Source organism: Penicillium cosmopolitanum (genome assembly GCF_028827165.1).
Source record: "Penicillium cosmopolitanum strain IBT 29677 chromosome Unknown utg000008l:1.0-4398992.0:1.0-4402845.0, whole genome shotgun sequence".
NCBI lineage: Eukaryota > Fungi > Ascomycota > Eurotiomycetes > Eurotiales > Aspergillaceae > Penicillium > Penicillium cosmopolitanum.
The window spans coordinates 1264339-1290953 of NW_026622678.1; the positions used below are offsets into that span (position 1 = coordinate 1264339).

The 26615-nt window shown below is 51.2% G+C and overlaps 11 protein-coding genes across 11 annotated transcripts; 3 read left to right on the top strand and 8 right to left on the bottom strand.

Moving 5' to 3' along the window:
- Positions 1-243: 243 nt before the first annotated feature.
- N7509_007029 (beta-tubulin) lies at positions 244-1657 on the bottom strand (the record flags this gene model as incomplete). The annotated part of the gene is made up of 3 exons (XM_056631666.1): positions 244-975; positions 1038-1493; positions 1565-1657. 3 exons carry the CDS (start codon positions 1655-1657, stop codon positions 244-246), a joined length of 1281 nt encoding a protein of 426 aa, XP_056487217.1.
- Positions 1658-2398: 741 nt separating this feature from the next.
- N7509_007030 (U2 snRNP complex subunit CUS2) lies at positions 2399-3892 on the bottom strand (the record flags this gene model as incomplete). Its single annotated transcript, XM_056631667.1, has 5 exons — positions 2399-2767; positions 2845-2953; positions 3019-3416; positions 3479-3589; positions 3716-3892. The coding sequence occupies 5 exons, from the start codon at positions 3890-3892 to the stop codon at positions 2399-2401; spliced, it is 1164 nt and encodes a 387-aa protein (XP_056487218.1).
- Positions 3893-4402: 510 nt separating this feature from the next.
- N7509_007031 (uncharacterized protein) lies at positions 4403-5059 on the bottom strand (the record flags this gene model as incomplete). The annotated part of the gene is made up of 1 exon (XM_056631668.1): positions 4403-5059. One exon carries the CDS (start codon positions 5057-5059, stop codon positions 4403-4405), a length of 657 nt encoding a protein of 218 aa, XP_056487219.1.
- A 518-nt stretch (positions 5060-5577) lies between these two features.
- Positions 5578-7992, bottom strand: N7509_007032 (putative succinyl-CoA synthetase subunit alpha; the record flags this gene model as incomplete). Its single annotated transcript, XM_056631669.1, has 8 exons — positions 5578-5658; positions 5717-6041; positions 6097-6698; positions 6749-6959; positions 7008-7390; positions 7445-7588; positions 7668-7789; positions 7848-7992. The coding sequence occupies 8 exons, from the start codon at positions 7990-7992 to the stop codon at positions 5578-5580; spliced, it is 2013 nt and encodes a 670-aa protein (XP_056487220.1).
- Positions 7993-8977: 985 nt separating this feature from the next.
- N7509_007033 (DUF1996 domain-containing protein) lies at positions 8978-10016 on the top strand (the record flags this gene model as incomplete). Its single annotated transcript, XM_056631670.1, has 2 exons — positions 8978-9215; positions 9280-10016. The coding sequence occupies 2 exons, from the start codon at positions 8978-8980 to the stop codon at positions 10014-10016; spliced, it is 975 nt and encodes a 324-aa protein (XP_056487221.1).
- A 278-nt stretch (positions 10017-10294) lies between these two features.
- Positions 10295-12828, bottom strand: N7509_007034 (choline/carnitine O-acyltransferase; the record flags this gene model as incomplete). Its single annotated transcript, XM_056631671.1, has 2 exons — positions 10295-10422; positions 10491-12828. 2 exons carry the CDS (start codon positions 12826-12828, stop codon positions 10295-10297), a joined length of 2466 nt encoding a protein of 821 aa, XP_056487222.1.
- A 1396-nt stretch (positions 12829-14224) lies between these two features.
- N7509_007035 (CAP domain-containing protein) lies at positions 14225-15252 on the bottom strand (the record flags this gene model as incomplete). The annotated part of the gene is made up of 2 exons (XM_056631672.1): positions 14225-14582; positions 14660-15252. The coding sequence occupies 2 exons, from the start codon at positions 15250-15252 to the stop codon at positions 14225-14227; spliced, it is 951 nt and encodes a 316-aa protein (XP_056487223.1).
- A 1900-nt stretch (positions 15253-17152) lies between these two features.
- On the bottom strand, positions 17153-19663 carry N7509_007036 (thioredoxin domain-containing protein; the record flags this gene model as incomplete). Its single annotated transcript, XM_056631673.1, has 4 exons — positions 17153-17790; positions 17855-19360; positions 19419-19536; positions 19589-19663. The coding sequence occupies 4 exons, from the start codon at positions 19661-19663 to the stop codon at positions 17153-17155; spliced, it is 2337 nt and encodes a 778-aa protein (XP_056487224.1).
- Positions 19664-20134: 471 nt separating this feature from the next.
- Positions 20135-21439, bottom strand: N7509_007037 (WD40 repeat domain-containing protein; the record flags this gene model as incomplete). The annotated part of the gene is made up of 4 exons (XM_056631674.1): positions 20135-20383; positions 20437-21084; positions 21135-21300; positions 21399-21439. The coding sequence occupies 4 exons, from the start codon at positions 21437-21439 to the stop codon at positions 20135-20137; spliced, it is 1104 nt and encodes a 367-aa protein (XP_056487225.1).
- A 317-nt stretch (positions 21440-21756) lies between these two features.
- On the top strand, positions 21757-23735 carry N7509_007038 (uncharacterized protein; the record flags this gene model as incomplete). The annotated part of the gene is made up of 5 exons (XM_056631675.1): positions 21757-21779; positions 21845-21880; positions 21937-22183; positions 22433-22769; positions 22825-23735. 5 exons carry the CDS (start codon positions 21757-21759, stop codon positions 23733-23735), a joined length of 1554 nt encoding a protein of 517 aa, XP_056487226.1.
- A 1131-nt stretch (positions 23736-24866) lies between these two features.
- Positions 24867-26248, top strand: N7509_007039 (uncharacterized protein; the record flags this gene model as incomplete). The annotated part of the gene is made up of 6 exons (XM_056631676.1): positions 24867-25067; positions 25121-25203; positions 25257-25401; positions 25466-25501; positions 25555-26152; positions 26208-26248. The coding sequence occupies 6 exons, from the start codon at positions 24867-24869 to the stop codon at positions 26246-26248; spliced, it is 1104 nt and encodes a 367-aa protein (XP_056487227.1).
- Positions 26249-26615: the final 367 nt, after the last annotated feature.

Here is a 26615-nt window from a genome sequence, read left to right on the forward strand (position 1 = left end):
ATCATTTCGTCAATTGCTTTTCCAGTATGTGCGTGCTATTCCGGCCCGGTAGTCTGTAACCACCAAGAACCGACAGACAGGAAAATAGAGACAGAATAAAGGGTAAATTAGGAGCGCTCAAACAAAAATCTTGGGTTCGCGGCCGAGGCCCGAGAAAGCCGGCCCGAAGGATAGAGAATGTAGGCTTAACAAGGGTATTACTGCGAGCAAATCTCAAAGCCGGAGGTCAGAGTGAGACTAAATTTACATCTCATCCTCGAGACCAGCCTCCTCAGCGAGGTACTCCTCCTCTCCCTCGGAGATGGAGGCTTCCTGGTACTGCTGGTACTCGGAGACAAGGTCATTCATGTTGCTCTCAGCCTCAGTGAACTCCATCTCGTCCATACCCTCACCAGTGTACCAGTGCAAGAAAGCCTTGCGGCGGAACATGGCAGTGAACTGGTCGCCGATACGCTTGAACAGCTCCTGGATGGAGGTGCTGTTACCAACGAAGGTGGAAGACATGCGCAGGCCACGAGGAGGAACGGAGCACAGGGCGGTCTGGACGTTGTTGGGGATCCACTCAACGAAGTAGCTCTGGTTCTTGGTCTGGATGCTGCGCATCTGGTCCTCGACCTCCTTCATGGAGACCTTACCGCGGAACAGGGCGGAGCAGGTGAGGTAACGGCCGTTACGGAAGTCAGAGGCGGCCATCATGTTCTTGGGGTCGAACATCTGCTGGGTCAGCTCGGGAACGCTAACCTGGCGGTAGGCATTGGCGTTACGGCTGGTCAGGGGAGCGAAGCCGACCATGAAGAAGTGGAGACGAGGGAAAGGAACCATGTTGACAGCCAGCTTGCGGAGGTCGGAGTTGAGCTGACCGGGGAAACGTAGGGAGGTGGTGACACCAGACATAACGGCGGAGACCAGGTGGTTCAGGTCACCGTAGGAGGGCTGGGACAGCTTGAGGGTACGCATGCAGATATCGTACAGGGCCTAGAAGAATGTTTGTGAGTTTCCAGTCGTCATCCACCAATTTCGGCGTAATATATACATACCTCGTTATCGATACAGAAGGTCTCGTCGGAGTGCTCAACCAGCTGGTGGATGGACAGGGTGGCGTTGTATGGCTCGACAACGGTGTCGGAGACCTTGGGGGAGGGAACAACGGAGAAGGTGGCCATCATACGGTCGGGGAACTCCTCACGGATCTTGGAGATCAGGAGCGTACCCATACCGGCACCGGTACCACCACCCAGGGAGTGGGTGATCTGGAAACCCTGGAGGCAGTCGCAAGCCTCGGCCTCACGGCGGACGACATCGATGACCTGGTCGACGAGCTCGGCACCCTCGGTGTAGTGACCCTTAGCCCAGTTGTTACCAGCACCAGACTGGCCGAAGACGAAGTTGTCGGGACGGAAGAGCTTGCCGAAGGGACCGGCACGGACAGCGTCCATGGTACCGGGCTCCAGATCGACCAGAACGGCACGGGGAACATACTTGTCACCGGAAGCCTATCAAAAATGAAAGAAAAAAGTAATCAGAATAAAGATCGGTGGGTATGATTGATGTCGAGATCACTTACGTGGGTGAAGTAGACGTTCATGCGCTCCAGCTGGAGGTCGGAAGTACCGTTGTACCTGCCCAAAAATATCAGACCGCCATTCTCGAAAATCATTAGGTTGTCGAAAGAACTCACTGTCCATCGCCGTCAAGGCCGTGCTCGCCAGCAATGGTTTGCCTGTGAAATTAGTTAGTATATTGCTTCGAGTACCCAACAATTGATGATTCAGGTTTTGCAGCACGTACCAGAAAGCGGCACCAATTTGGTTACCCTGTACCCCCACATATCATTTAGTTTTTTGACTCCAACCATCATATATAATTGTATCCTTTCAGGGGAGGAAGGATAATTCGTGTTCTTCGAAGGTGCACTTACACACTGGCCGGTCTGGAGGTGAACCTATATGTTGGGAAAAAGCTCAAGTTAGCAGGATGAACAAGTGGGGGTCCGTTCAGGGGTAGGACAACAAAGACGCGTTGAATTCGGGGGGGAAGCAGACGTACAATCTCACGCATTGTGTATTGGAGGGGGTGTTTGGTATCGAAAAAGAGGACTGAAGAAACAGTTGAAGAGGACGACCTAAAGTCCAAGGAGATGGGAAAGGAGAAGAGATGGAGCGGTGTGTGTGCGTGGGGATCAACAACAACTTTGGCGCTTTCAGGGGGGAGGGGGCTGGCCCGATGCGGTCTAGCTCCATCACGGGACCACGCCGCGTTCGCCCGCAGGTGCGAACCAAAAAAACTGCCCAAAACAATTAAGTAAGCATATATCTACTATTTGGTATAGTTCCTACTTCCACTGCTTGTGTTGTACAGATTGATTCAATGATCACACAATCACTATACTACACCTATCCTACTTAGGAGTGTTCTCCTGCCCCTTGGAACTCTCCAACCAGGTTCCAAACTCGTCCAATCGTTGCGCCTCGTCTTCATCTTCGGCATCAATGCCCCGCTCCGCCATATCTTCCAGAGCTGCCCGTCGCTCATTGGTCTTCTTAAACTTCTCACGTCCTTCCGATATGTAGGCTACCACCTGGATTCCACCAAACCATCGGCCATCCATGGTCTTGACGCATTCCCGCGCAGATTCAGGCTCAGCGAATCGAACGCTCACCACACCTTCCGGCTCTTTGTCGTAGAGTACCACATTCGTCACTTCACCAATCTTAGAGCATTCCTCTCGAATGTCTTGCTTAATATCCAAAATTGCAGCAGTATCCTCCTATAGTAAAAGGTTAGTATAAAAGTGGGTGGGTTTGAATTTGGCGGTTCTGCCAAGAGATGTAGACATGTACGAACCTCCAATTCTTCCAGAGTAAACATGTGCTTCAAGATAACAATCTTCTCAAATTTCGAGTTCGTCTCGGGTAGTGCCGAAGGCTCATCGTCGTCCCAATCGGCAAGTTTGCTGTGATCGAGTTAGCAGATGAAGAAAGACCCCCCCGTAGCAAACCGAAATGAGGGACTGCATACCTATTCAACCTCTGGGTACGCTCAATGATCTTCTTTTTATCACGCATATTTGTTTTCGGCGGAGCATCCTGTTGGCTCTTAAATGAGAAGTCGGCAGCCTGTACTCTCATAGGACCGAGTGGCCCTTGCTGCCCGAGGCGGAAGTCTGTCTCGTCCAGCATCTGAATCGCCAAATTGACCGATTCTGGCCGAAAGTAAACTACCAGTACCTCGCCCTTGAACTTCCCGTCATCATCGTTGTACATCTTGATCCGCGGGCGACCGCTGTCGATTTCCTCAGCGATGACTCCGCATTTTGAGAACACATCCCGAATCTCGTCCAGCTCGACCTCGAGTGGGATTGAGGTGACATATACCGCCGTGTTGACGCGCTGCTTCTTGGGTTTCTGCGAGTTGGGCTAGAACGAGGAGAGTCCGAGGTTAGCGCCGGCCTTGAGGAACTGCGCGGAAGGCAACTCACATCGTCTTGAGGCTTCCGCTTCTTTCGATCACGGGGGTGGTCTATTTGCTCGTCCTCGACTCCTTCGACTTTGTATGCTTCTTGCTGCTGGCGCAGTAGTTCTTCATCGACCTAAAGATAAGAAAAGGTTAGCATCCATGCGCTAGAAATGTAGAGCCCTTGATTTCTGCCTTTGTCGCAACTTGTGCTCCGCGATAGGAACGGACCGGCGCGCAGCCAGCGGTGTACCAGACATACCGATTGAACCCATCGCTTGATGGCCGAATCATACACAAACTCTTGCCCGTCATCAGTTTCGAGTATGAATTTATCATCGAGCTTGGAGAAGGAGATGCGTTCGTCGCGATCGAATTCGGACGGGTCGGTAGGGAAGTTGCGCGCGGACCCGGCGTTGTCGGGGCTCGGCGAAGGCATTGTGAGGGGAGATATGAGCGAGTTGTTATCAAGGGACGTGACTAGTGATGCGTCGAAAGCAAAGAGCTGGTGGGGGATCGTGGTGGGAATTTGCAGGAAGCTCGGAGCTTCCACGATGGGGCGGTTCCTTATGTGAGTGGCCGTCGCCCGTCATCACTGGGCCATTCTGATTGGTCAACCATACCATATACATTGATGGACACTGCATCGCCCAGTTGGATCCTAAAGAACCGGTTTCATCTTCTTGATGACTGCCCTAGATGTTTTTGTTGAGAGACTGGATCAATGAATGAAGGGCTTACCATATGACAAGTACTTAAAGGCATCGCTACGGGTCAAGAAAGCAAATGCATTGGCCTAGTGATGATTTTCTCTACTTCAAGTCCTAATCGTTGTGTGCCTTGGGCTAGAAAATGTTGTATACCATGCATGGCCTTTAGCCTTCTATCCCTATATCCACCTAGTAAAACCAAAATCCTCCATCCAATCAAGGTATTCCTCGTCCTTTCTTCAGATTCTCTCAAGATCAAATCTCAAATGTCGCCCGTCCTTATCTCGAAAAAAGACAATGCGCTCAATACGCCGAGTTCCGCGCTCAAATGCGCCCAAAACGAAATATGCAACCACTTTTCCGATACGACTACCCAGAATGGCATCAGATTCAAGCCTGTTCAAGGTCAAGCTACCTGGAACTGGCACCGGTGGGTGATTAGGCAGTATATAATTTTCAAGGCAGGTCCTGGTCTCGTGGTTATGGATATTGTGGACGAAGATATGCTCAAGTCCATCAAGAGCAAAGGAGTCCTCATAGAGGGCCTTCGCGACCTCGGAAATCAGCGGCAACTCAAAGTAGGAGTCGGCAGGCTTACGGATCATCTCTATGGTCAGAGAATTGGGTGTTGCATATCCGTCAAATCGCATTTCTTGGTGAACCCAGCGGAAAGATTGAAACTGCTGCAATTCGGGACCCTCGCTAGGATTAGAAAGGGGTTTCAACGTAATTCCTCTAACGGTTTCTGGGGCGTCCATCTCGTAGGTATCCATTACGTCCGAAAGGGACATCTTGGCTCTGGGGATATAACAGCCCGGTTCACTGGGATTCTCCATCCATCGTCGTCGTTGAGCTCCCTTCTTTTCAAAAATGGCGTAATCTCGATTGGAAAGCATGTTAAAAATAGATGGTGCAAATGGATAATACTGAATAGTACTAAGTGTCACGGTGTAGAAGAATAGTATATTGTGGAAGATGATTTTTTCAATGTGAGTGTGCTTGGTTTATTTAAATACCAGATCCATCTACAAGACATTCCTGGAGTTCATTTTGCTGTAGCCGGTACTGGTAGTAGCAGAGCACAATGCTACTAGTACAAGCCACGACGGCGGATCTGAGGCCTTTGATCTTAGAGACAAGAACAAAGCACGGCGAGACAGCTCACGACGATGACAAAGGCATACTGGAACACGAAAACCACATTCACACCAAAATAAACAGATATGATGCGGTATTAACAGAGCTGTCTGGAAGTATTCATTGACTGTCCAGGTGGGAGAAACATGGCACAAGGGGCTGAATACCTCAATAAGACTGTCTTGCCTTCAATCAATGAGAAATCTCTCGATTGTCTATAATTCCGGTTCTAGCAGTATGTAATTCTTTCTATTTACAATGATGCAAAGTCTCAGTCTCACCGCGCCAACGTAATCACCTTCTTAGCCGCCTCCTCAAACCCGTCAAAAGCATGCAGAGGCAGACCACTTTCCGCAATCTACGGAGAATCACTTAGTAAAGGGTTGGAAATTTAAGACCAGGTTATGTCAACATACCATCTTCTGGCCAAGTTCTTCATTTGTTCCACGCAGCCGCACCACAACGGGTACCTGCATATTCAGATCCCGGAAGGCAAGGATGATCCCCTCAGCAATCATATCGCAGCGCGTCAATCCTCCGAAAATATTCACAAAAATGGCCTTTACGCGGGCGTCGGCGCAGATCACCCGGAAAGAAGACTTTACCGTTTCTGAAGTGGCCTTGCCGCCGGTATCAAGGAAATTGGCACAATGGCCGCCGTGAATCGTAAGTGCGTCGACCGTGTTCATGGCCAGGCCGGCTCCATTCACTAGCGTGCCAACGCTGCCTTCGCCCTCTAGTCTGTTTGAAGTTAGTACTGAGACGTTTGCAGAATCCGCGGTGCGGTTTCTCCTACCTGATGTACACGATCCCGTCCTTTTCGGCCTCGACTTCTGCTGGAACTTCCTCAGCGGTGTTGCGCAAGCGGTGAATCTCCTCCTGTCGACCTGAGCTGCGAAATGCGGCATCATCAAATCCAAATCTTGCGGTGTGGACCTCGAGACCTCCGTTGGCTGCTGTTCCGATCTGTGTCTCCAGAACGAACGCCTCTTTCTCCCTGAAGATATCCCACAGTGCCTGAACCAAGCTGGACACTCTGCTCTGCGCCGACGCAGGAAGGCCCAGGTGTGAAGTAACTTGAGTAATAAGGTGATTTCCATCAAAGTTGGTTTGGGAATAAGTGAAGGGGAATCGGCGAGCTTGAGCAGGGTCAAAATCCGCGGTTGGAGAAGCGACGATGCACGGCGAAAGAGATGTCCGGTCAACTGAGATCGAGATAGATGCGTCGGACTTATAAGGCGATCCATTGACAACAACATTCTTCTCTTTTAAGAGATCGAATGCTTGGAATTGTTTTATGTATAAACCCCGCTTCTGCTGGACCACTGGCCTTGAAGCAGGAGTGACACGTCGCATAGTGTGGAATCCACGCTTCCCAGAGCCAGAGCCCGAGATATTCTAGGCAATGTCAGCAACTCCGATTCGCAAATAGTCAGCTTTGAACTCACGCTAGCACCAGGGCGAATGCCACTACCCCCCAGCAAAGTCCTCATACCCTCGCCGAATTTCTCTGGATGGTTCACCATGACAGCGCCCGCCCGCTCTAGCGCCTGATATTTTGTTTGCGCATCGGGTTCTCCAGGAGCCGCCCAAGCCCCAGCATGCCCCATGATTCTACCAACGGGTGCTTCCAGGCCTCCCACGAGAGCCATGATGGGCCTGTTCCTATTAGCAGCAGACTCCTACAAGACATAGGGACAGACATACTTGGGACTGGCAGTTCGCTTCCGGTAATCCTTGATCCACTCCGCAGCATCCATTTCGGCAACGCCACCAATCTCACCAACCAGAATAATTCCGTGTGTATCATCATCGTGCTCAAAAATCTTCAGCGCATCGACGAAGTTGGTACCGGCCAACACGTCACCGCCCATACTGATGCAAAGACTCTGTCCGAGACCAGCTCGGGTTGTCGATGCGACAGTTTCATAGCTCAGGGTTCCTGACTTGGCGACGATGCCGACATTTCCGGGGGCAAAGCAAGGAAGAGGCTGGAAGCCAATTCGGCACTTGCCGATGGCAGAGATTATTCCGGGACAATTTGCGCCCACGAGACGGGTTTTTGATTGGGTTTGCAGCATGGAATGAATCTAAAATCTCCTGTTAGTGTTGACAATCGAGCGGAAGCAATTGAGTAGACCTACTCGGAGGATATCATGAATAGGGACGTGTTCAGCCACAGCCACGACGAGCGGGATCTCTGCCTCGATAGCCTCTTCAATGGCCTGTGCAGTCTGATTTCCCGGGACATAAATTGCCGAGGCATCAGGTTTGGACTTCTCCTGCGCCTAAAAAGGACCCAATGGCATTAGTTCGTTCCAACCACAGGGTCTAGCACGTCCAATCCGCTACGGATAATACACATACCACCTTCACGGAGGGGAACACAGGAAGTCCCAAATGCTCACCCTCCACACCGGGCTTGACACCGCCGACAATATTCGTGCCCCATTCCAGCGATTCTTTCACATTGGCCGTTGCTTGCCGTCCTGGGCAGGGATTAGCATTGGCATGAACCAGCGCCGTACAATGAGCCTGACAACTCACCTGTGAACCCTTGAAAGAGTACCCGGGTGTGCGCTCCAATTTTCAAGTTTGGCAGTGTATCGGAATATCTTGCGGAGCGCGGAGAAGTCGAGAATGACCTGGTGCAACGCAGCTGTGGCGCGTGCCTGGATAAGCGTAGGGCCATGAGGGGTTGTTGGAGGGGTGGGAGCCCGTCTTGTGAAGAGTTGAGGCAAGAGAAGTGAGAACTCTTTCTGCGTAGTGGTCAATTCCGGGAATACTTGTATTGGCACACCTCGAGCCAGGGCGGAGAGTTGGAGAAGTGGTTTTGAAGACGGCTATCTCCCCGAGGCTATTTCCCCAAGTCGGCTATCCGGTCTCGGAGTTCCCCACACTGCAGTGGTTCCCGCGTCATTGCTTACATGTGCACTCAGTCTATACTCACAAGTTATAACTACTATCGATGTTTATTTCGTAGTCCTTAGTGATAAAGCTTAGATAACTCTAGAATCGAGACTTGCTCTAGAAATGTATTGCGGTGTACGGAGTAGTTAGTATCTATCACGTTTCAGCCGATTTTGAAACGCGGTTTTAGCTGGCAGTTCATGGGTGGAACCAAGGATGGTCATTCCCGCCATTTTTAAGGTTCAACTCTATAAAATACTACTAACCTTGGGAGAATCCGTGATATATCTAGTGCCATGCAGGCTGCTAGTAGATTCTTCAATTTCCAATTCCAGCAAATCACCTACATGACCAGTAAATTCAAGTTAATGTTGCCGAACCTCTCGGCAAATAAAGAGGGGCGTTGTCTCAAACTCCTTCGCCTAGCGCCCGCGAGCGATGGTGAAACAACACGGGTTCATATCGGTCCACCAAATAGGAGTCGCTTGATTATCCTTGCTTCTTTGAAGGACCTCTGTAACAGCCATCTTTCGGTAGCTTATTGTAGTTTATTAAAAAGGTCCACCGCAGAAGGTTGGCAGGGGCTACTTGTTTATTGAACTCTGGTAATCTTTCCATATGCTAAACCCTTAAATGCTCAGGCTGTCTCTAGATTCCTCTCATTCTGCAATGCACGCTCTTTCTTTTTAATTTTTCTTCCTTGTTTTTGATTTTCCCTTTTTTTCGGGTTTCTAGTTAGGTATTGGCTCTGAGAGTCTACCTTCACGATGCGATCTTCCATTCTTTTCTCTACTTGGGCAGCTGGTCTAGCCCAAGCATACACTGTCACCGTCACCGATCTATTCATGTTCAAGAATATCGACCCTATCATGTTACCGGGTCAATACACTAGCCACATGCATAGCTTCTTTGGCTCTGATGCCGTGACTGTCAACACCACTACATCCGCGGAACTACACAAGGGTTGCTCGTCCACCGAGAACCCCAATGACTTCTCGACCTACTGTTCGTATCTTCTACCCAACCCTTCGCCTATAGTAATCATAGACACTAATTCAATCCAACACAGGGGTCCCAACCCTCTACCTTGTACAGGATGGCAGCCATACCCCCATAACCCCAATGCGCTTCAGCGCCTATTACGAGGGCCTGAACTCAGCCGAGATCGCTATTCCGCAAAACTACAAGGACGTCGCGGGAAACGCCTCAGCCCAATCACAAGATGTGCTAGAAAACAACGCAGGAATGAAATGGTTCTGTGAAGGGGATCCGGAGGACGAAGATGCAGACGACGCTGCATTCCCAACAAAGACCTGCTCGACGCACCTGCAAACCCTCCTCCTTTTCCACGACTGTGCCAACCCGGATACCCTCGAGTCGGCGTACTCCGAGAATCCTAATTACTTCCCGACATATGGGGACAATTACTGCCCGAAGGGTATGTACCGGATTCCGCAGCTGCGGTTCTCTATTCGCTATGATCTCCGTAAGCTTCTTCCTGATGGCTGGGAGGGACAGCCGCCTCTGGAGCTGGCCTGTGGATCCTCTTACTGCTCCCATGGTGATTTCATCAATGGATGGTTACCGGAGGCTGCTGAGAATATGCTCAATGACCCGTCTAAGTCGGAGTTCTTCGGTGTTGATGGGCCTCTGGGTGACTATGATGCAGGATCCGTGTGCGGAGCGGAGAATGCAACCGATAGCGACCCTACTCATGGGACGAGCGATTATGCAGAGAGTGTGCGCATGATGAAGAGCAGCTCAATGATGAGGAAGAGACACCTTGCTAAGCATCGTCGTGCTTGAGAGGATCCTCGAGAGCTTGGGTTGGGTATAATTAAACCAAGCAATCGGATGTACATTAACAGAGTAGCCAACTCACTAAGTACCATCGATTCTGAGACCATGTTCAAGTTTCTACCAGTACTATTAGCTGTTAACATGCCACATCTCGGTCTCTACGGCCATCGCACGGTGCTAAGCTAATTACTAAGACTCCCCAGAGGACATCATAGACGTAGTAGATCGAAAGTATTCATTCATATCATGACTCAAATTTGCGACATCCATGTATCATCTTACACTCAGTATTCATTTAAATGAAGCTTCTTGCCGACGAACTTCTTTCTCTCCGTCTTCTCGCCTCTTTGCTCACGTTCCGCATTAACGCCCTTTAGTGCGTGAAGAAGCATACCCGCATCGAAGAAGCCATCTAGACATATCAAATTAGCACAACTGCACAGGGAAACCAGCCAACTATTAATGGGAAAGAAAACTCACATCCACCCATACCATCATCTTCAATCTCAGCGCTATCTGTCGTCGTAGTGGGCGTCTCGGCTCCACCCGCACCAGGGCGTACAATGCGTCCCCGACGCTGCGATTCACTCTGCAACCGCTCAGCCAATGCCTCCGTCTCACGCGCCCGACTTGTTCTCGGACTCGACGTCTTGCGATTTGACGCGCGGAGGAGCTTTCGCATTTCGAAGAGGTATGATTCAAGGGTTTGCATCAGGCGGGAGGTTTGTCTGTGTTTCGACGAGGCACAGAAGGAGATAGACTCGTCCTTGATAATGTAGCCTATGCCAAAGCCGTCGGCGGAGGTAGGGCCGAACCCGAAGTGGCGCAAACAGGGGTTACCGCAGTTCGAGGTTGAGAGAACGGTGTTGTTGATCTTATCCCAGCCTGGGTCGCTGAAGATCGCAGGCGTGGGCGGTGTTGCGCTGCGCATTGCGCGGATGCTACTGCCGTTTGGAGAAGAGTAGCCATCCTCGGACGGCTGGGAGGTTGGGGAGTCGAGCCCGTCGCTGGGGCTGGAGTATCCGCCCGTCGAGCTGGAATCCTGGAAGAAACCCTCATCGAAAGAGCGCTGCCAAAGGCAGTAGAGTGCATAGAGGTGACGATCCTGGCCTTGGCCCTTGGAGCAATCTTTTGTGATCGCAGTGTGGCGCTGAGCGGCAGTGCGCAGGGCATCAATTTTCGCTTCGGCAGGGTTCTCGCCCCAGAAGGTCTTGACGAATTCGTAGGTCTCAGGGGTAACGGTACGCACGGCTTCGGTACGACCGTGGAGGAAGAATTTGGTCATAGCAGGCTCGTATGTGTTTTCAACTCGGCCATAGAGACCATAGTAGGCGGCTTGGAATGCCATTTGAACGAAGGCGTCTGGCGAGAAGCCCATGGAGGTGATAAAGTTCTTTCCATAGCCTTCAAAGTCGAGAACCTGAAACTCATGTTGGTAAAGAAGGTCTGAGAGATGCGATTCGGCAAAACGAAGGGCGATGTTGAGCTCCGGCGTCATATCCCATTCTAGCTTGCGAGGCGTAGTGCTGACATTTCCGAAGCTGCGGGGGTCACGCTTAGCTGGGTCTGGGCTGGCTGTTGTCCATAGACTCGGTGCTTGACCATTGATTGTTTTTGCAAAACGGAGAATGGTATCGGTGTACAAGTCACTAGCGAAGCGCAGGACAGTGTGACCATCGACGCCAGTATGTTCGAAATTGATACCGGCGCTGCCGTTATTGCAAACTATTATCTGCAGCTTGTCATACCAGCGATTTGTGCAAGTGCCCACCTGAACACCTTTGATCACCTCACTGGTACCACAGAGCATGTTAGCACAGAGCTCTGCAGTGGTAGAAGGCTCCGTGTCGTCGAGACACAGCATGAACAAGGCGGTATCAACAATATTGAGACACTCGGCGTTGTTTGATTCCGAATCCTTAGTCATGATATCACGAAGTCCTGACCATACCTTGCGGTTCTCTGTACTGAGAACACCCAAGGCTCCTTTGGCAGCTTCCTGGACGGGCGTCTGCGCGGCATCCTCGATGATAACATGCAGATTGAGTGAAATATCCTTTTCAGTCATGATCAAGTCGCTGTTATCATCAAGGACATCAAACCAGTAGAACTGCCCCCGACACATTACGACGACGTGCTTGGCAGCAGGGTCTTGACTGATAACACAGCCATTGTCGGTTGGTAGACGGGCCGTTCCAAAGAGACGGGAGTATTGGTACATGCAGAGCGGTGTCCCACGCACTGTGTCCGGAGGCAGCTCCTCTCGGCGCACCGCGCGTACAAATGAAAGAGCTGAAATTACCAGCGACGCAGCTCGAGTCACTTGGTGGTTTCGAGCCGGAGTGGGGTCGTCCTCCAACAGGAAGAAAGGGTTGAGATTCAAGACAACCGAGCTATCGAAATTCAAGTAAGAGTCGTACCAGAACTGTTCGATGAAGCTAGTTTTGGAGGAAGCGTAGTTTTTCAGTCGTTCTTGTAGTAGTGGTCCATCTGTCTTCAGGAAGTCCTTTACGGCGGCCTTCGAGTCCTCATGTTCGCGGGGCGTCTGTAGCGCGGCAAGCGCATCAAGATGGCGGCGGCATGTATCCTCCAAGCTCGGGATAGGTAGTTTTGGGAGTGACTCCTGGTTCGCAAAGGTCAAGCCTTGAGTTTTTGGCGTGTGTGGTTCGACCGGCTCGCCTCCAGCGTGTTCAGTCGGTCTAACGACCGTGTGACCCTGGGGCTCGGACCCAGGCTGCTTTGCGGTTTCGGAGTTCATCGCAGCCCCAAGTGGTTTGGGTGAAGTGAAGAAACGAACTGCGGTCGATGAGTAAGACATGGTGTTAGTGGATGATGTTTCCGATCAAGCGTAATGGCTAGCGAGGCAAGTCGGAATGGACAGGAGACGAAGGGCAGTGCGATAGAAGTAGTGACAATCTTGCAGACAGTAAGGTGGCATCGGGGCTAATTTATTGATAAGATCGTGGTGATAGAGAGTGTGAAATGTAATACAAAGCAAGGCAAGAGCATCAGGGAAGTGAGCGAATTGGGGGAGTAGGACAGCCATATATAGGGTATAGTTCATCGGCACCACACGGGGCCCCGCGCTGCGGATTGGTGGAGCCCTTTCGGATTGAAGGGAGCTAACTGCTCACGGGGCAAAGGACCTACCGACAAGTGACAGAAAAGGACGAAATGTGGGTTGGCAGCCCGCGGGGGTAGCGCCGGAGCAACGGATGAGGCCTAGAAGCGTAAGGTTAGATAATTTCAACTAAATTAGGGAACCCCTGTCCAACCGAGCCAATCAGTCGGGTTGCGATCGGGAGTCACCGAAGAACAGTCTTCAGAGGAATATTTGAAAGAGAAACAAAAAAGCCGAGGGTTGTGATGGTGGGTGGTGATGGAGGTGGGTAGTGGTGCGTGACGGACAAGTCACCAGGGTGAGTGGCCATGGAGGCTTGGAATAACTCACCGGACCTAATTCAGACAGAGCTTCTAAGCAGTGAACTCGGGCTCGGGAATATCGGGTAAGAATGTTTAGATAAGAAGATGCATCATGCAGACAGGAAGAGGCTCGGAAGCAAACAAGCAACGAATTTAGCAGGGTCGAAGCCCACACTTTTTCTTTTTTTGTCGTGGGGGGAAATGACGTCTCGGGCCAAAGGAACCTGAAGAAGGTGCGGGGGAGCTACGGGGCACGTGACTTATCAACATCATCAGCAAGGGAGGGAGATCATCTTTTGATATCATAGTAGTACATTCGCATTGATCCGTTGTTTGTTTTTGTATCCACAGTAAGGAGGCCGTTGAACGCTAGGGGACTTCATGTCAAAAAACAATATTCACAATTGAAAATGGGTACCCGCATGTCCCTCTCCCAAGGAAGGGGAAGTAAACAAAGGGCACCTCCAGCGTAGATACAGGGGCCCCCGGAGAGAAAAATAGAACCAACAGAAGTCCAGAGATGACCACAGTCGACTCCGAGGGAAGGTGACCCGATGCCGTTCGCCACCTGGGAGAGTCCCGGACAATTCGGGTTGGACATGAAAGTATGAAGAAGAAGAGAAGAAAAAAAACAAAATAAGATAAGACAAGATTCAGCGAATGCAACTATGTCGGAGGTCTTCACGAGGCATTGATGCGCGCGAGGTCATCTCGAGGGATGAGTGGTTGGAGCTTGCTAACTCCAAGATTTTGCAAGTCATCTCTCTCCCGTGGTTGATTGTGAAGAACTCTTAGGCAGTGTAGGTGGACTCGCCTTTAGGCGCCAGGACGTTGTCACCGTATTCATTTGCGAAGTTACCCGGGGGCGAGTAGTTGCAGACAGTGAAGGGAGCAGCGCTACCAACGTTTCCAAGGTTGCCGCACGGTACGGTGGCGCAGGCGACGTGAGTAGTGCCCTTCCAGACGATCTGGGAGAAGTGTCCCCACTTATCAAAGAGATCCATGGAGGGATCGGCTTCACCGTAGCCAGGGTAATAACCAATCTCGTCGTTGTACATCAGGTTGGTAATCATCTCACCAACAGCCGTGCCTTCGACACCATAGCCAATGTTTTGCCCGTACTGGCCAGTGGTTTCCTCATCCATTTTGCTAGAAGGAGGTATGAGTTAGTCTATTGGTACCCAAAGGAATGAGATGACAATGCAACTACTGCGATGAATACTTACGTGTCGTGCGCGTAGACGCATTTCTCGGCCACGTGTAGGGCGGCGGTATACAGATCGTCATGCCAGTCGAGCGCAGAGGCCGAGTGGTTGCTCCGGTGGACATTGTGGTTGTGAAGAACGTCTGCCTTGTACTTTGCGGTGAGACCGGCGGGCAGGTCGGAGCTAGATGCGGTAGAGGTAGAGGCGGGGGCGGCCTGGGTGGTCGAGGAGGTCGAAGCCGGAGCCGGGGCCTGGGTGGTCGATGAAGCAGCTTCGAAGGTGGAGGTCCAGGCGGTGGAGAACCAAGAGGTAGGCTCCTGCTGAACCTGAGCGGCCTCGGTGGGGGCAGGCTCGTTGACTGGAACAGCCTCGGTGGACTTCTTGGCAAGATCGGAGGTCGATTTGGTCTCCGCGACAGCGGGAGCCTCAGTGGAGGTGGTGAAAACGGTGTCGGCCACCTGGACTTGTTGAGCAGGGGTGACGGTCTCGGTGACGGCGGACGCAGTGACGGTCTTAGTAACAGTGACGGTAGTCCAGTCGGTTACGTAGACACGCTTCTCATAGGCGTGGACGGCCCCAGCTGCCAGAGCAGCGAGGAACAGATTCGAGCGCATTGCGGAAATTGAGGCAGATCACAGATCACAGATCGAACAAATCAGGTATAGAGGGCGACAGAAAAGGACTTCCCCAGGAAGTTCGTGTTGATAGTTAGTTGGAGGGAGTCAACAAACCACAGATCGACTGTGGCTGGACGGAAAGAGTGTAGATGTTGCTTTGGATCAAAAAAAGGAATGACGGGCCGGAACACCTCTTCTCTCAATGAGGGAAGAAGACGATGGACGGCGGGAAGATTGATGCACAAAAAGCGAGGGAGGAGGAGGGAGGAAGAGGTAGTAAATAGTAGAAAGGGAGAGATAATGAGAAAGGGGAGGGGAGTGGGGCCCGTGTGATCCAAGGCAATTTGGGGCAAGAATTGTTTAATTAGTTTAATGATTCAATGGCTTGGGTTTTTGGGTTTGGTTTCTGATTTGATGTTTGAGATTAAGCCTGAGTCGAGAGGATTTTGGTGCTGATGATTCTATAGAGAATCGGTTCCTCAATTCCATACTTATTAGGTACAGGTTGATTCTCCAACCTCCACGCATACCAGACCTACCCTTCCCGCCACTCTCAGGCGTGGGACATTCTACATTCCAATGCGACTCGTGCAACTCTACGATTGGTCACTTCCCCTCTCAGGGCCTGCTAGAGGCTGGGCAAAATGAAGTGCAAATTATTCTCCGGTCTGGGGATCGTTGGCGTCTGGGCATGGCATCTGGACCTTCGGAGTGGTGGGACTCTGGATGTGACGATGAGAATGAGAGAAAAAAAGCCCCCCCCCATGGGCGGATCTTCAATTCTGTGACTTCACTAGTGCCGCTGCTCTCCATTAGGGGGCCAGGCTAGCTGCCGCGCGTACATGGATGGACCCTGAATGAACACAAACACGATTCGAATGGCCATGACAGTGTCTGCCAGAAGAGATCAGGAGCCTGAAACCACGATCGGACCGAAGAGATGGGATCGAATGGATCCAGACTCCATCGCATCACGGTGCATCATGTCGTTGTGCCAAGGGGTCAAATTACCCCTTGCCCACTCAGTTTCAGAGTCGTCCTGGGCCAATGACTGGCCAGCCAGGAGATTACCCACCACAACGGCGGCACCGCTAAGAAACTTGGCTTTGACCGGGGCCTGTCGGCTGGTCTAATGCGTCCCGTCTGCACGGTCCTACTCTCTTCACATTGATTAACTTGGTACGGCCACCTGTTTCAGCCTTTCAGCCCCAAATTGAGGCGAGCCGGCATGAGAATTCGGATCTAGCTGGACATGCTGGGTTGAGCCTGGGGTTTTGGGGCTGAAATTGTGCTTCTACTTAAGAAAATCCAAATTCGCAAGCCTTCTCGGACGATCATCCCACTTTGACTCAGGTCTGGAAATTGGGCAGATTGGGTGCTCGTCTTGTCCTTTGGTACACAACATCGGGATCCGGGGATTGAGAGTGGACATGACAGCACCCACCACACTGGATACTAGTACTACATAATTTTCACTTTATGTCCCACTTGTAGGGTCACAAGATGATGCAGGACCACCACGGTTTCGCCTTGCTATACCGCTAGTCAGGAACCCTCAGGAACCCGGGGCGGGCCATGGTACCCTTTGCCTGGATTCATGAATCCACACGCCATCTCATTTCCCGTGCAAGCCCCGTTCTTAGCCAGTGCTCAATAAACAATACATTCAAAATGGGAGAGATAAAATATCTAAACTATATCCATGGATGAACCCTTGTAGATTTTGTAACCCCAATCTCCGATCGGTCCCCCGATCTGACGTCTGGCGTCAACTCCGACACGAGTTGCCAAAACCCACGCCCAATCAAATCAAAGGTCACCTATATTCACACATATACACCAAAACGCCACAAATCATACCCAACGGCCCAGGAAAAACAAAAGTAAAAATTATTCTCTAAAGATCCACAATATGACATGTCCCGGTCTCACATACCGACAAATAATTCTTCGGCGGGTCAGCTTTGTCGAGATCTTTGTATAGTGGATTGCGCCCTTTCAACCAGAAGGACTGATTGCCCACAAAATCTTTTGTATGGGAGGGCCGCACATCGACTAACGAGGTGACAACGGTTGAGGAACCAAGCCCGGTACCGGCTTCGGATCGAACACGTCGTGAGAGTAGATCGCGCGCTGCCACGGGTTCATCTCGCCGGCTGAGAAGGCTATCGCGTGGAACCGGTTCCTTGCTAATGTCTGCGGTACCAAAAACACCTGTAATGGTCCGAGTCCCGATTTGAAGGCCTACGATCACATCCAATAATCCAACAAAGAGAAAAGGGTGCTGCATGATCTCGACCGCAAATGAATTGCAGGTCTGTCGCGCAAGGGTTCGGTAGCTTTCATCCTCCAGCAGGGCGGCCAGGCGTAGTAGATTACGGGCAATCACGCCGTTGACAGATGGCGTGGCAGACTCCGTACCGGTCTTCAATCGGAAGAGTGGGCCAGGCATGCCAGGAGTCATACTGGAAGGTGTGTTATAGTAGCCAGCAGGCATGGAGCCAGTCTTGGCGAGGAAATATTCGTTCAGATATTCTGCGATCCAAGTCAGTTAGCCAATGCACAGGATAGGGAGCTGGAATCCAAATAAGCTTCTTACTTTGCAGCCGCTCGGCGAATTGGAGATAGCTGTCGTCGAAGGTAGCCTCATACATGTCCAGCAGACCGCTGGTTAGGTAGGCGTAGTCGTCAGCAAAGCCAGGGGTCTCACCACGACTGCCATCGCGATAGATACGCCACAATTGACCCGTGGGCTTGTCGAATAAATTGTCTTTAATAAAGCTGATTGTGCGTGCAGCGGCATCCCGGCATTGAACGGCCTTGGAGTTCTCAATTTCCTCAAATAAAACACTGCATTTGGCGAGTGCCCCGATTGCCAATCCATTCCAACCCACAATGATCTTGTCGTCTAGATCTGGCCGCCCTCGAGTTTTCTCTCGGTGATCGTGCAACTTTTGTTTCCCGCTTTTAATCATCTTCACCACTTCGTCTTCACCGAGTCCAAATTCCTTGGCTAGCTTGCTTGGTGTTGCACGTATTGACAGCACATTCTGATTCATGAACTCATCGTGTGGATCGTATTCAGCCGCAACATTCCCATCAGGCAGTACGCCCCAATGACGGGCGCAGACGGGAGCGTCTCGGGGACCGAGCACTTGGGTGAGTTCCTTCAATGACCAGACATAAAAGGCACCCTCCCGCTTCTCTGTGTCGTTGGGGGTTGGGAAACTGTCAGCATCCTCAGATGAAAAGAACCCTCCGGTTGGTGATTGCAAAGTAGGACTGGTTAAGTAAGCTACCAGGTCGTAGACAGCACCTAGCAATTCAGGATCATGGGTCAGACGGAACCCTTCAACATAGGTATCCAAAAGTTGTGCTTGATCATGTAGCATCTTCTCGAAATGGGGCAAACTCCAATCAGTCGTCACACTATACCGAGAGAAGCCGTGACCAATGTGATCCCGGATTCCGCCACGGGCCATGTTCACTAGAGTTGTGACCGCCATAGCAGTCGCCTTCTCGCATTCTTCTTTGCCAACAATGTCAGTAACTTGGCTAGGGTATGTACCGAGTCGAAGAAGGAAAGTGAGATTCGACGGAGTGGGAAATTTAGGGGTGCGACCGAATCCGCCATTGATGCTATCATAGCGAGAGGCAAAATGTTGATATGCCTCTTCCAGAAGCTCGATATCCAGATCTTCGTCATCGTCTCGCTCTCCATGTTGCGAGTGAGTTCCCTCTTCGGCGAACTCCCGCAGCTGCTTGGTGATATCCTTCGCGCTCTCTAAGCAGCGTTGCTGTTGTGTCTGCCAAACATCGCTCAACTTCTCGAGGATCTCCACGAAACCAGTAGTTTCCGGACCCTGCAACATAGAAGAGTTGGGACCGGGCCAATATGTGCCTCCAAATACGGGTTCGAGGGCGGGGGTGAGGAAGACGTTCAAGGGCCAACCCCCTGAGCCAGTGGTGGCTTGGACATAGTTCATATAGATATCGTCAATATCAGGCCGTTCTTCTCGGTCAACCTTGATAGGAATGAATGATTCATTGAGAAGAGCAGCAACCTCTGGGGACATGAATGATTCCTTTTCCATGACATGACACCCTACAAGCCGTTAGCCATTGATCTGGAGGGGTTGTTCGGGTTTGGCATGGCTACATACAGTGGCAGGCCGAGTATCCAATGCTAAGGAAAATCAGGCGATTATGTTTCTGTGCGAGATTGATTGCCGACGCATCCCAGAGCTGCCATGCTACCGGGTTATTCATATGTCCGCGCACCTACGGACTGTTAGCGCCGGTCGCTCTCCAAAGACGGTGCGGCTGGTCTCACATAGGGCGACCTGCTTTCGCCGAGTCGGTTGACAAGTTGTGGGGCCGCTTCTGATACATCGTGCTGTGTCTGCATACTGTAGTCTTTTCTGCAATAACTCGAAGGGGTGAGGAGAATCGAGAGTCGAGGATTGAGAAGTCCCGCGGGCTTGGGAGGTACCGCGGACCAGAAGTTTGGAGCTAACGGAAAACGGAATAGAATATTCCAAGCTGATACTACCCCACGTCCAGATAGATTAACCAGGGTCTGAGCCAATACAACGGAGGATTCAGGACGATGTCGCACAGAAGAGGGGAGGAACAGAAGTGGGGGAACGCAACTTGACCTCGGGGCACGGGAGATCGGCCAGGTGCGTCATCGATGCATCAGGAAGGTCACGTGGCATGGCCAGGACGGAAGAGCAGACCAATGATAGATACAACAGTCGACTCGACCATTTAGGGGAAAGAAATTGAATATTATGAATATCCGGAGCATATCTTCATAATTCTGTACACAGCTGAATCTAGACACTTGCGGGATGGGTATCAACCAAAAGAAGTCTAATTAATCGTCACCCATCAATTCGGCCAACTCTCGCTCTTCCTCTTCCGTGAGCATTGATTCCGCCTTAGGCTCTTCTTCCTTGGGCGGGCCATTCTTCGCTATATCAATGGCCAGTTGGAGGTCATTAGGTCGCAGGGACCACTGGCGAACTGTTCCATCGATAGCCACGCTGACAACTGTCGATCCAACGAGAGCAAGCCCAGTGACTTCTTCGAAGTGACCCGAGAAGGTGTGATGGAGCTCACCAGTCTAGAATAGTCAGTCTCCAGATACTCCAATCGATGCAAGGGAAAAGGACTTACCGATCGATTCCATACCCGTACCTCCTCGTCTCGACAGGCTGTTACAACCCAGCCGCCGGCTTCGTACACCACCACATCACGTACGAAGTCTGGGTGCTCTAAGCTAAGATTCGCTTTCCATCCATCCGCTCGCACGAGACACTTGGCAGTTTTATCAGCAGACGCCGTCCAGAGGTCCCCGTCCTGGTCGAAAAAGAGCTTGTATACACTAGTTTCGTGTGGAAGGAGGGGCTCTCCATCATCACCACCTCCAAATATCTTGAATTGGCGAATCTCTCGATCACTGCCTGCACTGAAGACAATAGCCTGAGCTTCATCCACCTCTGGATCAATATTGAGATCCTGGATGCCTCGCGCATGGCCTTTGAAGGTCTCGGTTCGCTGTCCAGTCGCAATGTTGAAGACAAGGACTTGAGCGTCGGCGCCGCCGGTAATGAGTAGATCTTGCCCGCCAAGTCTGGCACAGATCACAGATTTTACAAAATCACTGTGCCCCTCGTATCTTCGCCGGGATTCTCTTGAGGCTACATCCCAACTCCAGACAGTCTTGTCCCAGCAGCCAGCAAACAGCAGCTTCCCGTCAGGACTGAGACAAACACTGGTTAATGGGGCAGTTGGACCTATGAATAGAGCAGTAGTTTCTCCCGTCTGTAGAGGATTGTTAGCAGGGTACTGCCGGTTGAGGCATCATCACATACTCCAAGAATAATTCTCCTCACGGTCCCACTACTTTGAGCAACATAGATTGATCCCGGATGGGACGGGTCTGCTCGAACCGCTAGAATCTTGCTCTGTAGCTTGATGGGGTTCCCATTTTCATTCTGAGATTTGGTGTCCTTTCGTTGCTGCTCGTCAAGGGCAGCACTGTGACCAACATTCCATCAGCATCAGGCCGTGCGTCGTGAATGGCTATCTTTTTGTCACGGTATATTCCGGTACCGCAAATAGTAGGTGATGCTCACGAAGTTTGGAAAAAATGGTCACGATTGGACGACGTCGTCATGGTGTCTTTGTCACCGTCTCTGGTGAATGTCAGGTTTCTGTCCGTTCTTGAAAGTTCTCCAAAAGGAGGGTCCCCCAGCGTTGGATCTCTCACAAAAAGCGCCCCCTCGACCCACCCGCGCACAGTCCAAAACTGCTCTCGGAGCTTCTGCAGTCCACCGTAGCCCGTCTTCACCAAAAACCTGAACGCAGATTTTCTTCTTTCTCCTTCTCTCCTCTTCCCATTCTACCCAATCACCCTTTTTCTCCACGCGTTATCCCTATTTTCCCTTTGTTTCTTTTTACTCTCTCTTGCGCGGTTCCGCGCTCCCTGCAAGGATGGATATGAACCATTTGATAGGGTCAGTCTGCACCTGCTGCTCGGAACCAGGGTTTGTGCGGCTGGGCTGGAGTTAACACCTGGCAGTCAGCGTTTCAACCTGATCTCAAAGAGCGATATTCGGTAAGCTTGCCTCCACTTGACCCATCGCACCTCGATTCATTACTCATTCTTCTCAGCTATGTTGGCACACTTCACGAAATCAACCCTGAAGCCTCCACAATAGCCCTCGAGAATGTTCAATCATTTGGCACTGAGGGTCGTCGGGGAAACCCCGCCGAGGAGGTCGCTCCTTCGACTAGTGTCTATGAATACATCGTTTTCCGTGGAAGTGATGTGAAAGACATTAGTGTCGCCGGCGAGGAAAAGCAGGAGAACACACAGCCCGAACCCCCTCGGGTTCCGGATGACCCCGCCATTCTGGGAGTAAGTATACCTCAATTCTATGAACATCACAACCCAAACCCAATCTTCCTCACCTGCACCCATCGCGGTCGGGCAATTGATCAAATGATGAATCATTTCGGATGTAAACACACAGACCTGTTCTTAATGCGCAAAACCATGTGGAAATTTCCGTTGCCTTCCTTCTGATTGATCAACCAACCCTTCATTCCTGCAACTACCTTTGTTCATTGTGTGTCAATCGAACTATCTTGCTGACTCAAGTCCAAGCAGAATGCGTCACGACCTGCTCCTGGGCAAGGTCCCGAGGCCGGATCTAGTGCTCCTGGCCTCCCCCCTCAACAGCCCCAGGGTGCTCAGCAGCCGCCTCCTGGCTACCCCCAGCAGCCGCAGTTCCAGCAAGGTTTCTACCCGCCCTATGGACAGCGCTTTCCTCCGCCCCCTTTCCCTCCAGGGCCGGGTGGCTACCCCAATATGCCATATGGGGCGCCGCCAGGCTGGTATCCTCCACCTGGCCCCGGTTTCCCGCAGGGGCCGGGCCAGTTCCCTCCCCAGATGCCCATGGGTGGCCCCGGACAGCAGCCGCCGCCGCCCCAGCAGAGGCCCGGTCCCCCGGGAGCCCCCCGCGGGCCCTAGTGCTACCTCTGAATTGCCCTCGGGAGAAAAGATCCCCAGCAAGCCTGTAACACCGGCAGCTCAGAATGCCCCGCCTCCTCCGGTCGAGTCGAAGCCTTCCGTCGCCGAAGCTGTCCAGGGCTCGACTGGCCCTAAGGCTGCTCCAGGATATGGTGCCGCTCAACGGAATGGTCGGGCTATGCCAGCTATACCTATTGCTGCACCGAAGCCTGTTGTCCCGATGCCTACTGCTCCTGCTGCCGCCTCACAAGGTGCTCTAGCGACTGATGCTACAACTGCTGCCGCAAATGCAGTTGCTGCTGCCATGGCCAAGCTTCCCCAACCTGGTGCACAAATGAACCCAGGCCAGCCTGGCGCCTCCGTTGATGCTGTCACTCGTAAGATGAATGAGATGCGGCCTTATGATGGCACACAGGCCCCACGAGGTGGCCATCAGTACCCCCGAGGTGGCCGTGGAGGTGCTCGCACCCAGCACAAGAAGATCGAAATCCCCAAGTCGGATTACGACTTCGAAACTGCCAACGCCAAGTTCAACAAGCAGGACCTGGTGAAGGAGGCCATTGCTACCGGATCTCCTGCCGCTGAAGCCGAATCCCACGAATTCCACGAACAGGAGGTCGATGACAGTGCCACGCACCACCAATACAACCGCACATCTTCCTTCTTCGACAACATCTCAAGCGAAGCTCGCGACCGCGAGGAAAACTCTGCTGGCCGTATCGGTGGTCGCGAATGGCGCGGCGAAGAAGAGAAGCGTAATATCGAGACCTTCGGACAGGGCAGCGTTGATGGCTATGGGCGCGGTCGCGGACGCGGCCGTGGCCGTGGTTTTGGACGTGGGCGTGGCTACCGAGGCGGCTACGGTGGTCGTGGCCGTGGTGGCATGCGTGGCGGCCGTGCCCCCTCGCAGTCAACTGGTATTCCCTCCCAGGTTTAAATGAAGCCATCTACCTACACCTACCTGCTTTTTACGCAATGATCGCTATGTTTTTTTTTTTTTTCATATTCCTTGGGGTGTCCTGACCTCTGAACGACATGAATGCTTATGCTTGAATCCGTCTCTTCTCTTCGGCGCAATGGGAATGAACATGGACTGGGCATTGTGGGACGTCAATACGGTTTTTCTTTGCGGCCGGCAACTATGGGTGTTTTCTGTTTCTGTTAGGGAGTTTGAATCTTTTTCTCTTTATTCTGTCTTTCGTCAAGCATACCCCTTTTCAGCGTCGTTCCTGCTAAGTCTTTTGGGTGGGAATTTTTACCTGTTGTGCTCTGTTTCGACATCACAGATGCACTGATGGCTTGCGACATTCATCTCATTCGAGTGTTTGTTCGTAATCATCTCGAGGCCAATTTATCTATTGGCTTGGTGGCCTGGCCTTTGCATATGGATGTATCATATCCATGACTTGAGGAGACAACTCCCATCAATGAAAATGGAAAATGGAGGGCTTGTAAGCCCTAAAAAAAAAACCTAGTTTCTACTCGTAAAATCCCGTTTTTTCTTGGTGTATGTAGTATGTATTCGGGTTTCAGGTCTTCGCGAGAATCCCCAGGTGCAAATGAATTTTGCGTGGGAAAATAACTCGCAGCCGACTAGTTCGAGGTTTCATAACACATCAGTCCCCTCTACAGATGGGTTTACATTCCCGCGGAGCACCACAGAGATGAGAAGCACCTTCTCCCTTTTCCGACAAGCCATGCTCCATGCCTATGACCTAAGAACATTATTCTTGCTACTAGATGGCAACGGCTTCAAAAGTCTTGCTCGGTAGACACCGGGGGGATATTGATTTTCATCAAACTAGTCACTAATAGTTGATGGCTGTTTCACTACCTATGCACCAATGAATACCTCTCAGTAGCAATAAACCCCAGAAAATGTAGCAACCTCTCGGATCCTGCAACTGCAACATCCTCGGTACAAATGGACTCTTTTCGGCAAGGATTCCGCATCCCCGCATCCCCGCATAGCACCACTGTGTTCATATTAATATGACGCCAGTTAGTTATATTGGCCTACTGAACAAATCTACGTTGTCTCATCTCAAGCAATTACCGTTAAGCGAATATGTCACCCTCGAATTCGACCGCCCGACTAACCGCAATCTCGAAACATCTTGAATCGAAGGAATCTAAGATGTCGCAAGTTCAGTCCCCGCAACAATTACCATGGGATCCCAATTCCCTCAGGTTCCCTTCTCACGACGAACTTCCGATATTGTCTGATGCTCCTCAGGGTGCGGCTTGGGTCTGGGGCAAGGAAGATCAGGTATATGTACATTGGTTCTCGCAACCTTCGACTGCTAATGTTGTTTGATGTAGCTTGGAAGACTGAATCTATTAACACCAGAACGCGTCAAGGTGGCTGCAGCGGAGATCAAGACTGGGGATATGGTTCGACTGGAGTGAGTTTTGCTGTAATTCTCACAAACATAATTGGCTTATGACTCTCCATTAGCCTTCCTCTTAATGTACCGATGACGCCTGCATTCGGTCGTGAAGTATTCCAGCACAAAATCAAAACAAACATTCCGGATATGGGATACGACGATACGTATACCATGAATACACAAAGCGGTACTCAGTGGGATGGCTTCAGACATGTAGGTCCTCACTATATAATAGTTTCTTGTGCCCCATAACTCATCGGTTAACTTCATCAATCAGTTTTGTCATGTTCCCACCAAAACCTTCTATAATGGGGTACGGCATCTAACTTATCCCTCACTCTGGTAGATACTAATAGATGCATGCAGGCGAAAAGCTCCGATTTCGTGGGCGAAAATCCCAACCTTCGCTGTAGCATTCATTACTGGGCAGACCACGGTATTGCTGGTCGAGGCGTGCTCTTGGACTATTATCATTACGCGCATACCCACAATAAGCCATACCACCCATACAAAGCACACGCGATTTCTCTTGCCGAGCTCCAAGCCTGCGCCACCACTCAAGGTCTTGATATTCGACCCGAATCGCAAGGTGGCGATATTCGACCAGGAGATGTGCTATTTGTACGCTCCGGCTTCGTACAGGAGTATTATAAACTCAACCCAGATGAACGTCATGCCGCAGCTACTCGCAAAAGTCCGGAATTCGCAGGGCTTTCTCGTGAAAAGCCCGTCCAGGACTGGCTACATGACTGCTATTTTGCCGCGGGGGTTGGTGATTCGCCAACTTTTGAGGTCTGGCCCCCACCAGGATTTGGACCGGATCATATAAGCTTACATCAGAGTATGCTGTCGCTTTGGGGTTGCCCAATTGGTGAAATGTGGGATTTGGAGAAGTTGGCGGTTAAATGCAGGGCGCTTGGTAAATGGACCTTTTTTATGACAAGTGCCCCTGCAAATATGCCTGGTAAGCTCTTCGCGCTCAGTATGGTTGTGTTAGAAACAGCTGCTGACAGTAACAGGTGGTGTTGGGTCGCATGCAAATGCGACTGCTATTCTGTAGATGGCTTTATCAGTTACTCAACACCGTCTTTTGGATCGTGGATACTTCATGGCAGTATTGTAGATTCAGCCCCCACATACCTTATCCTGTTTCAGCTGTATTGACATTCTTCCATCGCTGTTTCAGTAACTTTTTTCTTTCTTTTGATAGTTCATTTTACAGGGCAAATTGATGCCTCCCCTCGTTTCATTCATTAGGCCCTTCTTTTTCCCGCGGCGATCGCGGCGACCCTGACAGCGACCTCCAACCTAATGAACTGCTCCCTTTCTTTCCTCCATGGATGCTCTGCACTAAAGTACGACACATCGTGGGATACCTTACAGGGTGACAGGAGGCCCCTCATAACATGCAAGGTTTATTTTTGGGG